General features: G+C 33.8%; 5 protein-coding genes across 5 annotated transcripts; 3 read left to right on the top strand and 2 right to left on the bottom strand.

Moving 5' to 3' along the window:
- Positions 1-1,153: 1,153 nt before the first annotated feature.
- Tsp_12467 (hypothetical protein) lies at positions 1,154-2,715 on the bottom strand. The gene is made up of 3 exons (XM_003368466.1): positions 2,112-2,715; positions 1,935-2,013; positions 1,154-1,421 (listed from the first exon to the last, which is right to left on the bottom strand). The coding sequence occupies exons 1-3, from the start codon at positions 2,713-2,715 to the stop codon at positions 1,154-1,156; spliced, it is 951 nt and encodes a 316-aa protein (XP_003368514.1).
- A 1,213-nt stretch (positions 2,716-3,928) lies between these two features.
- Tsp_12466 (conserved hypothetical protein) lies at positions 3,929-4,988 on the bottom strand. The gene is made up of 4 exons (XM_003368465.1): positions 4,887-4,988; positions 4,673-4,742; positions 4,246-4,287; positions 3,929-4,044 (listed from the first exon to the last, which is right to left on the bottom strand). Exons 1-4 carry the CDS (start codon positions 4,986-4,988, stop codon positions 3,929-3,931), a joined length of 330 nt encoding a protein of 109 aa, XP_003368513.1.
- An 8-nt stretch (positions 4,989-4,996) lies between these two features.
- Positions 4,997-5,510, top strand: Tsp_12465 (putative zinc finger protein). The gene is made up of 2 exons (XM_003368464.1): positions 4,997-5,109; positions 5,288-5,510. Exons 1-2 carry the CDS (start codon positions 4,997-4,999, stop codon positions 5,508-5,510), a joined length of 336 nt encoding a protein of 111 aa, XP_003368512.1.
- A 290-nt stretch (positions 5,511-5,800) lies between these two features.
- On the top strand, positions 5,801-7,774 carry Tsp_12464 (hypothetical protein). Its single transcript, XM_003368463.1, has 3 exons — positions 5,801-5,912; positions 7,193-7,349; positions 7,549-7,774. The coding sequence occupies exons 1-3, from the start codon at positions 5,801-5,803 to the stop codon at positions 7,772-7,774; spliced, it is 495 nt and encodes a 164-aa protein (XP_003368511.1).
- Positions 7,775-10,830: 3,056 nt separating this feature from the next.
- Tsp_12463 (putative F-box domain protein) lies at positions 10,831-10,981 on the top strand (the record flags this gene model as incomplete). Its single annotated transcript, XM_003368462.1, has 1 exon — positions 10,831-10,981. A coding segment is annotated over exon 1 (151 nt), but the record flags the coding sequence as incomplete, so codon positions are not given.
- Between the last annotated feature and the right edge of the window lie 366 nt (positions 10,982-11,347).

Genomic DNA, 11,347 nt, shown 5'->3' with positions numbered 1-11,347 from the left:
TAATTCCGTTAATATACGTTTAAGGGATTTTAGGAAATGAATGTTAATATTTTTCATTGTTACATGTACTCATATTGGGGTAATAGGTTAAGGACTTATAGAGATCCAAATAATAATATCATTGTTGACCCTGATGCAATGCTGGCACGTGCCAAGAAAAAAAAACTGGGTAAAGCATGCAGCCAGAGTGAACTGGACTGGTCACTGCAAGAAAAAATGACTTTTACAGCTTTAAGCATTGACTGTTCGTTGTAAAAATGACATTTCATAACACTGGTTAATAATTTTCTAGTGATAAACAATGCGGTTAACTTATAAGTAGATTAACGATTGATTTGCTATGCAGCGATAATTTGAGCATTAGTTAATATTTGGCATTTCTACATTGACGATCAGCAAGAAAGAAAAGCAGATTTTTGATCAAGTGAAGCATCTTCTCTATAATTCAAACGAACAATTTTTAGTCAGTTAGATCTAGGACAGGCATACTAACAATAAAATGTGGATGAAGCAAGAGAAGAACTGTTGGTATTAGTAAAAGAGCTTAATGGCGAGACGCTAATAAAAGTACACCATTTGCCATCTGATGTAAATGTGACCGCAGCTGCATTTCAAAGGTTGACTCATTCAGACCGGAATTATTTTTTTCATCTAAAAATTCTGAATTTTTACAGTTTTGATGTATGATAAATATGATCATCATCTGGAAAATTTTATCTGAATTCAGCAACATCTTGGTATTTTTCTGTTCTGTATCATATATAATACTCTTGGTCTGAAGGGGGTATCTTTAACATGCAACGGTAATTATTATGCACAAGCATTTCATATTTTTATGCGTGAATGTTTTATGAATAATCGTGGCAACTACTTGTCAAAGCATTATGTGGTATCATGTATGCATTCACGCCATGCAAATTTCAATCAACTGCAATTTTAGTCTTGAATTTTTCGTTGTTTTTTAATCATTTACTAATTCTTGAAACTGATATATATAGCACATAACAAGTAATAAAATTGTGTGATTACATGACCCCATATACAACCATGTACCATTGATGATATGGAGTAAAACAGTTTTGACGAGATGTTGAGCAGAGAAATGCTCTGCATTTCATGCAAACTTAGTCAGGATAGAACAAAGCTTGCATCTTCAGCGTTTCTTGTCATATTGTGGCCACTTGATCTTTTCGGTAATCAGCTCATACCTCACTGTGAACAGACCTGGACGTTGATGGTATATCAGCTCCTTGAGGAAGTCCTGTTCTCCTGGGTGGTTGCTCTCTTGGATCAAAGCAATCTTGTTGGTGAAGCAGAACGACTCACTGACATCCGTTATATATGCAGGTAAATACATTGCTTGCTTGAATCGATTCCTTTGAGCTTGCACTCCGTTTTGTACAGTATCCATCAGTTTGCCGCTGCAATGTTGTCTAACCAGAAAAAAAGATGCACCTTGTCCAATTTTTACTTTTATAGTCGGCACGCTAAAGGTCTGATAGCACGTTATTCAAATCGACGCCACCCATATGAAGGTTGTAGTTTTTGACAATATCTGGCACTAAAACCTCCATAACTTTTCACTGCTTTCAGCCCAATCGTTGTTTTTTATGCACTGGATTGACACTAAAATACGTTGATGCCATTATCACCATGTGACTGTCATACCAAGCAACGGCAGTGATCCCAGTTTTATTTTCTGTTCGAAAATCCACAGCTCCTCTTCCGTTTGCTCTATTTGCTCGCGTTGTTTACAGCGATAGGGACAAGTGAGAAGGTTTTTTTGTTCAACAGAAAACCAGAAATAAAAGGATGCAGCCATTTAATGTAAACCAAATTTAAAACCAATAACTTGATGTTGTGAGCACTTCATACACGGTCACAGTGAAATTAATTTAACCATTTTATAATGACAGAAAAAGTCGCAGAGTTACATGAAACACTTGTTGTTTACTTTTTTATCAATAATTTTATCAAAATAGGGACAGATTAACGTTAATTTAATAAATTTTGCTAAAATGTGAAAATTAATTCACAAATTATGAGTAGATATGAGAAAAAAAAGTCAAACGCCTGTTATTGTTTGTCCTGTTTTGCTTCACTCTTCTCACTGTTGGTCATGTCTTCGGTTGATTCTTCTTCCTCAGATTCTTCGTCATTATCATTTGACTGAACTGTTTTGCTTGCTTGTGCAGCGGTATTGGTTTCTGCATCCTGGGGACATTGCTTTTTTTGTTCATTAATTTGTTGTTCAGTTTCTGTTTTTCCTTTAGATGAACTTTTTCTGCTTGTTTTGATCGTTTCATTTTCAAACGGTCTTCTGTAGTTCACGACAATACATCTGCGGGCGTAGATATCCGGCATATAATTCTCCTCATCCCACAGAAGTCTTGGTTCTGAGATTGATAGGTTCTCAGGTTTCACCGCGAACAGTACTGTCAGACGATCCGCCCGCATGAAATTGTACTCAACCACCTTTGGGAAATGTATTTTCACCACTGCAGACTTATGCTTTTCGATGAAGCCGTACGTTGGGTGGGCGGACATTGCAGACGGTCTGGTGCTTTTCAAATGGAACCCGATGGTAACGTCAGTGGGGTTTGTGATTTCAAATTCAATATGGCGCCATTGTGTACACGACAGCCAAACTTTTATTTCTCGTAAAGGAAGGGAGATTTTTTTCAGCACTTTGTTGCTATCTGCTTCTGTAGACATTTTCTCAGCAATTGTATTGTTAGAACAACTACACTGCTAAGTTGACAACCTCACATGACAATCAAAATGAACTGTGAGCAATTGAGCAGATTGTGCATATACATTGGCTCATGTATAACTTTAAACTTTTAAATATTTTAAACTGGTTTGTTTTAAAGTAATTTCTATATTTGCTTAAAAATTTACTTAAACAAATGTAGGCATAGGTTGATCGTTTTGAAAAGTGTTCAATTTCAATTCTGCAATGTAATTTACTCAGTAATAATAATATAATAAATTTTTGTGAAATTTATTTTGTTTTGTTCTAACTTACGCTAGAAACAAAGATAGATTTAAAAGTTTTAATATACAGGAATATATTATCAATAACAATTATTATTCAACTGAACTGAATTTTGGCTGATTTGTATTGCTTTGTGGGACCGTGTATTGGAACAACGCGATCATTTGTTTTACGGTAGAATAAGTGTGGGTAAATTTTGCTCTGTTTAACGTTACTTATTTGTGGTTAAAAAAACTGATAGAAGGGGTCAGCTGACACTGTCGCAACATTTTCCAATCAATGCTTGTCCTGTTTGTAAAATGCTAACAACTTTATCCGTTTGCAGCAGTTTCAAAGAGGATTCTTTAAACAGTTGTTTATGCCTTTTGAAAGAGCAAAAGCATTTGCAATTGTGTTGCTCGAGTTTGATCCGACTGTGCTATGCGTGCAGCAACATTTTGCACAACTCTACTGCGATGGTCAATGAAGGCTGCACATCACGGGACTGTTCCGTCTATTTCAAACGACAAAGATGCTGACATTTGATTTCTCCCATTCGTGAATGCGGCGATATTTTGGATATGTTTAAATTTCTTCTGTATTTCATTTCAACGGTTTTTACAACGTGAGAATTTAAATATATAAATAACATGAAAAGCATTTTGTAGAACTGATCTGTTGATTGACATTGCAGTACAAAATAATTGTGAAATGTAATATTCGAAGTGAGTTTGCTTAAATCAAGAGAAATATAAGCTATTTAATTTTGTGCTAGCTGCAAGTGGCAATTTTATTAAACTACTGACCAGGAATTAAAATAAATTTCAGCAACTTATGATAGATAATCTTATTCATTTTGACATTTTTACTCATCAAAGAAAGCAAACCGAACACGAAAGCATATACATAACTACCGCTACTACTGCAGTAAAACAAACATGTAGTAACTGGCTAGGAATCTTGCCATCGACAGTCATGTCCAAGACAAATTCCAGATGGACTGCTTTCGCTACCATGTATGTGAAACCACACACGTAGCTTCCCTTTACGAGTTAGCAGCGCCTTTGCTTTATTTATGATATCTAAACATAAATTCATAAATAGTGTCGCCGCTTCAACCAGAGTAGCAAGAAGCTGATTCAACTTTGCTGGAAGGCAAGGATTATTGCACTACCCTAAATGAGATACTTTTGAACGCGATCATCCTTTTGACGATGTTCCATCTTGTGGAATGCAATACTTAAAAAGCAGTGCGATTGATCGATCACCTGCATGCAGCTGCTGCTCTTGAATTTCACGAACTAATATTCCTACAGTTTACACAATTTTTGAAAAAGCACTGCCATTTTTTAGTGAACATGTATTTTGTAGATATGGAAAGTGTAAAACCATACCTTTATGACATCCATATATCAAGAAACAATAAAAAAGAGCATGATAAATGATTAAAAGGTACTTCATCGGTTAGATAAATTGGGGCTTCGTTTTAAAATAGAAAAATGCGTGTCTAAAAAACTTTAAAATGCATAAGGAAGGCAACCAACAAAAGAAAAATCAAATGTATTTATGAGGCGCCAATTTCACAAATGAATGTTTTCGTTAGCAGTTGATTTACATTCAAAATAGTTAGGAAGTCCTAACAGTTTTCGTAAAAGTGATTGTTATCAATTTTAATTATTACTAATTTGTAAGAACCATTTACAGAACATGGACTGCCTAAGCCATGATTGCTGTACAACACTACAGTATTCAGATCAAATGCAATCTATAATTTTACTTCTAATAATGAAGTGAAATAAGAGTTCACATAAAGTTTTAAAACTATAAAAAGGAATGTAAAACAAACAAGGAAGTGAAATTTCACTGTAATTGTAATTGTTGTAATTTGTATTATATTGATATTCCTTACTTGTACCTGCATATTATTAGTACTATGATGTGAATTTTTGGAAAATAAATGACGGCGTTTTAAACGGTAGCAACGGTAAGTGGTCATCATATTGGACGGCATCTGACGAAATGGGCGTCTGTACCTTTTGGAATGCTTTTTCAATAGTGAGTCCATTTCCAAGGACTCCTGTATCTGAAAAGTGGTGCAAGGGCTCTAATATTTCAGCCTTGTTTAGTAAAACGTTAGTTTATATGTATGATAAAAATTTTACAGACATAAGAAGGTTTGTCATTCGTGCTTATTTTTAGGCCGTAGAGCTTTGCGGATGGCTTCCATCTTCTCTTTAGATAGATGGCATTTTCTCAGCGTCAGTACGATGGCTAAGAAACGGCTTCTGAATATGCACTTTTCCGTTTCAGACGAATTCAGACGTCACGAAGACGATTGAACACAGCACCAGAAATCCAAGGTGTCAGGAATCCAGAAACGCTAATCAGGAAATTCGAAGAAAAATATGACCTCGTAGAAACATGGAAAGTAGCTGTCGACTACCCCAAGCTTCGAGAACTGACTAGAAACATTCTCGTTCTCTTTGGAAGCACTTGCATGTGCGAAGCAGCATTTTCACGATATACCCATTGAAACATAAGTACCGAACTCGACTAGCGAATGACAATCTGGAGGCTGGAATACAGATGATGGTCTCTAATGAAAAGCCTGATTTTGCGCGTCTTGTAGAAATGGTGCCAGAGTAAGGCGAGTCATATAGATTACCTTAAAAATTCATGTATCTTAGTAAAAAGTCTAACGGCTTTTGTATTTTATTTAAATGTCTGTCATAGTAAAAGATTTTACTAAAAACAGAATTGGATATCAATGGACAGTGTGGTTAGGCAATCGCTAGGCAAACTTGGCTGAGGGTGTGTTCTAAAATGATGATAAAAGATACCCCGGACAATGAAGAATTTCATTACTTCATTGTTTCCAATGCAATAAGACATGTTACAATCACTCCGTATCGCCCAGCTTCAAACTGGCAGGCAGGTACAAGCACTAAAAATAATAGTAAAAGGAAACTGGAATTTACATCTTGCCAAATTCCTGCTAAACCAACACATAACCCCAAACAGCAAAACAGGATTGAGTCCAGCAGAATTGCTAATGTACCACAGATGAAGAACAGAAAACCCGCATCTCGACAGCACTGCAATATCATGGAAAAGGGAAAATATTCATTAGAGAAATACGGAGAATCATAAGAAAATAAGAGCTTTCCACTCAAACGAACCAGTATACATCAAGAAGCACTCACAAGAAAAGAAATACATCCCGTCAGTAATTGAAAGACTGGACCAGCATCGTATAATATCCGAAAGGCCAGAAGGGGAGGTATCTCGATGGTCACGTAGACCACCGTCGTTATGCTAGTCCAGAAGAGATAAAAGACAACTCAAACGAAAGTACAGAAGTGAGATCTTCGAAAAGAGGAGGAACAGAATAGGAAGCAGAACGACTGAAATCACAACAGCGTTCAGAAGCACCGAACCGAGATCGCCCAATGCGAGTTAAATATGAACCAAAATATCTGGATGAATATTCATGCGAAATTCAGGAGGAAAGGGGTGTTGGGTACCCCGAAGAAATAAGTATTGACTAAACGCCAACAGAAAAGCCTGAAACAAGACAGCAATCAAAAGGCAATAATGAAACAGAAATGCCTTCAGACGGCTTAGTAATTTTAAACTGATCAGTGTATGTGCTGCGTGCGTGACGATCATTTGTATGTGTGCATTTTTACTCATTAAACTTCACGTTAACTCGAGACACAATAGATTGTTGTTTGAAGCTTCGCTGACGCTTCATCGACCAGTGATTGCTACTATTGATTATGATTATTACTATGATTGATTGACTGCGCTAGATCCAGTTTTGCAAAAATCCCAACCTTCTTCAGGGTAGCCAAAATTTCGTTGACAGCCGGGATTTCATACAACTCTTTTCGAAACGCTTTGTTCACAGTACACTTTGATGACAGGCACAATCGACGTGGTCATGCGTGCGCTGTACAAGTTCCAAGATACCTTGGTCAATCAGTTGATCCAATTCCTCAGAAATGCGATCTCTGAATGCAAATGGCACTCTCTGTGGGCGCATCTGGATTAGTGGTATTGATCCGTTAGTGGGAAGTGCAAATGGTGGTCTCTTCACTGTGCAAGGGCACCGGAAAATAATTCAGCACGTTCTTCTATAGATTTTTTATTGATGCCGATGGATACACATGTTTTGAATACCAACCAAACAAATACCCAACAACTCATTCCCAGTTCCTTCCCAACAGACTACAGCGTTGTCCCTTGATGACCAAAACCTTCAATGCGCTTCTGAAAGAACCGTATTCGACCACAAGGGACGCCGCACCTACCACTTGAACAGCGTGACCTTGGAAATGTCTCACTATCGAGTAGAAGAGTTCCAGTTGTTGTTAGTTGGCTAGGCAAGCTTGGCTGAGGGTGTGTTCTAAAATGATGATAAAAGATGCCCGGAATCCACTTGCATTGCGGTAACACGCCAGCTTAATCTAACGTGGACGCTCAGAGCAAGCAGGATACCAGTCTTCTCATTGGAACTGTCTAACCGACTGATTTTCTACTCTTCTGCTTCAACGATGATGAATTTGCAGCATTCCGGCCGGATTTCGCAGCTCACAGTTTCGTCGTCACAGTGGATTGAGATTCAACTCCACAGGCACGTTCAATGTGTCAATATGTTTACAGAAATCACAACTGACATTCTTGAAGCGACAGGTCTTCTATGGATGTGGTCCACTACATCTGTTGCAATGTCTAGGCGATTGTGGTAGATTGTTCACCTGTCGTCAGCGTGGGTTTCAGGCTGAGCCATCATAATCACTTTTTCTGTGAGCCACACACTGTAGTAATAATATGCAGGTACAAGAAAGGGAAATCAATGAGATACAACAGTAATATTATTTTATTATAATAATAAAATTATGATAATAGCCAGCAGAGTCAAAACTGTTTTATGTACTGATAGACGTATGATGATAAATTTTCCTCTTAAATTTTTGTTAGACATATTATCAGTTTACAATTATGACTAATCACATTTTTTAAATGTAAGCATTATTAATTTATAAAAACATAAAACTAAGCCTGCTGAAAAATAAAATAGTCGACAGCATTCCATTGATGATAATTTAAATAATTTATTGATTGAGAAAAACAATTAATGTACAAATAATAATGCAATAACTGTTTTATAAGTTCTGTAACGAAATAAATAACTTTAAAATGTGGTAATTATTAAGCTATCAGTGTTATAATTTTACTCACAGCAGAAATATATTTTTCAGTGTGTCATTTATATTTAGTTTAATTCTATTTCCTTTAAACAAACTTCATCTAATATTAATTAATTCACAATTATTTCAGCAATTTACAGCATAATGATATTAAAAATGCACTTCAAAGCAATTTATTGTTGATTTTGGTTGCAAAATGCGCAGTGTAAAATAGATCCGGACATCAGATTTTAGTTTTTATTTAATATAAAAGCCGTTATTTACATTTCATATTTTTCATATTCATATTCATATTTTCATATATTACATAACGATTATTAATCAACAAACTGGAGTTAACAGCTTTATTTAGTAATGAATCTGAAAGGCAGTTGAATACGAAACTAATTTGCGGATGTACATTTTTTGTTATACTTCTATTTTTAATTTCTGATTGTAATTTATTAATTATAATATGATTATGACTGAATTGTTTTTAATCACAATTTAACAATAAGAATGCAATTAATAATAATGCATTTTAAAAGAATTACATGTTACAGTAAAAAAATTCTTTGACATACACACAAATGCTGTTTTAATATGTAAATTTTAGCATGTACAGCTAATAAATAAATTTTTATTTTTGGAAGCATTATATTGATGAGAAAGCATTAAATTTAAATCTTGATATTATGTCGCTTCAGTTATAATTTAAGCAGTTGGCAAATTCTAAAATCATGTAGTTTTTAAATTATAGATTAATTATAATTATATAATAAACATATTCGTCTTATAAAACTAAGAACTAAGATATCGTTTTGTATAAAAAAAATAATTTACGCAATCATGCAATATTTTTTGTATTTGATATTTTAATTTTCAAAATTTTTAGTTGACATAGTATGCAACATAATAATAAAAAAGGTTCACCTTGCACGAGTGCTCACATCTGCTTTATTTAATCATCATGCATTGACGTGTTTATAATAATAGCCAGCAGTGTTATTTCATATGTACTTTTCTAAATACATATTTTGATAACGCTTTAATGTAAGTCTTGATAGAATAAAAAACCTAATAAAATAAACTGAAGTGATAAGTTAGTATAATTTTATTTGATTAATTTTAAAGTCAGTGGGATATGATATTGAACTTTTCAAATAAATGATGCAAAACAACAGATTACATCATTTCTTATTGTAAACATTCTGTCATGTAAAAATATATATATATGCATATGACTTGCATTTTGAAGCAACAGTGTTTTAATCAAAAAGAAAAATGCACGGTGTTACTTTCTTTGCTCTTGCATCTTGCTTGGTGTTTAGTGTTTGTACTGCCGCCCCTCTGATTGTTAGAATTTATGAGGAAGGATTTGATACTGTAGAAATTACATCAGTCTCAAGGAGAATCAGTCGGCGATTATGAATCACATTATGAAGATAGAGATTATCAGAGATCCGCGAAATATCCGAAATTGGTTAAAGAATTTGGTAGCATTTATGAAGTGATTTTTTGTTAACTCATTTTTATGAAATTATTAATTTAGATATCTCTGAAAAAGTAGCAGCACGAAGGGCAGCAGCAGCGCAGCAGCAATAAGAAAAATGAAAATTTGTAAATGAAAAAAATCAGTATTATCAAACAAAGTATATTGTAAATTTAAATAAAACGTGATTTTGAACTGTGCTTTATAACTGTATTTTTTATTAAGTACTTTTCAGCAAATTTCATCATATTTTGAGTTAGCTGAAAGAATTTCGTAATGAAACTACAAGACAGCTATAATTTTAGTTTTCTAATGAGAATTTTTTCAAATAAAATAATGCGAAGAAGTGTATAATAGATTATATTTTATTTAATTCATTTTAAATACATATTTTATAAATTATATAATTCGGTGATCAAATAATGACACTGTGGTGATCTCTAAAGATCTCCTTATAATGTATGTTTGTCAATCTGTTATGTGAATATTCATTAAGCATATAATCTAAGAAAATTGCTGTTTGCTTAACTAGAAAAGTATGCTTATGAAAAAAATATGATGACATTGTATTTGCAATTAAAGTAAATTATTGAAGAAAAATTACCTCAATTTTGAATGGGCACTTTCAATACAGCCGTTTAAATTGCTTAATCATAAGCTAAATATTGAAAAGTATTATTCAATGTACAATATTCTGAAAAAATGGTTGGATAGTTATCATTCATTATAATTTACTCGAATTCATCTATAAGCTTAACGGCTTACTAGAGATTCATATAATAATATCAGTGCTGACCCTGTTGCAATGGCGGCACGTGCCAAGAGAAAAAAATTGGGTTATCACACACAGCCAGAGTGAACCCGACGGGTCACTACAGGGCAGATTGACCTTTCCTATTTGAGCTGAAAGCTTTTATTCATCATAAAAAATACATTCGTTAACATTGGCTAATAATTTCTACCGGTCAACAATACAGTTATCCTATATGTATATTACTTACTACACCAACGATTAGTTTGCTTCGTAGCGGTAACCTGACCATCGGTCATTGGTATTTGGTGGAAAGATTTTCATGCTGACCCTCAGCTAGAAAGAACAGCAAATTTCTGGTCAAGCAAAGCATTTTTTTTATCAAAAAAATTTTAAGCATCTGGTTTTCGCAAAAAGTATGGATCATTTGGCTGTCAGCTGTCCACATGTGATTCAAAAAATTTGCAGTTATCTGGACGTTGGTGATATTATTTCATTTGCAAAAACTTGTAAATCTGTTAATAAGATAGTAGATGATGAAAAAATGTGGATCATGCTGAACTTCAGAGGTAAAATTTTTCCATATTTTCTAAAATATATAATAATCAAATGTTGATTTGTTTTGGCTTATTATTTATTATTATTTTATTTATTATTTTTTAAAATGATTTTTTCATTATCAGTTAAAAATTTTTGATTTGGAATGTGAATGTTAAATTATTTTAAATGCAAAAGCTGTGTTTGTTGTTCATTGATATGCTAAGTTAAGTGAATAATAAAACAAATACAAAGCATTATCTTAAAACAACTTGTTTTTTAATTATCTGACAATTTTTAAATAATAAAGATGATCAATCTATTTTGACGTTGTTGTTAAATAACGGCGTCATTTTTGTTAGATGATTTGATAACCACAATAAAATTAGTCCTTTATA

The sequence above is a fragment of the Trichinella spiralis genome (genome assembly GCF_000181795.1).
Source record: "Trichinella spiralis strain ISS 195 chromosome Unknown Scfld2438, whole genome shotgun sequence".
Lineage (NCBI taxonomy): Eukaryota > Metazoa > Nematoda > Enoplea > Trichinellida > Trichinellidae > Trichinella > Trichinella spiralis.
The sequence above is the reverse complement of the archived record's forward strand: the minus strand, read 5'-3'. Positions and strand labels throughout refer to the sequence as shown.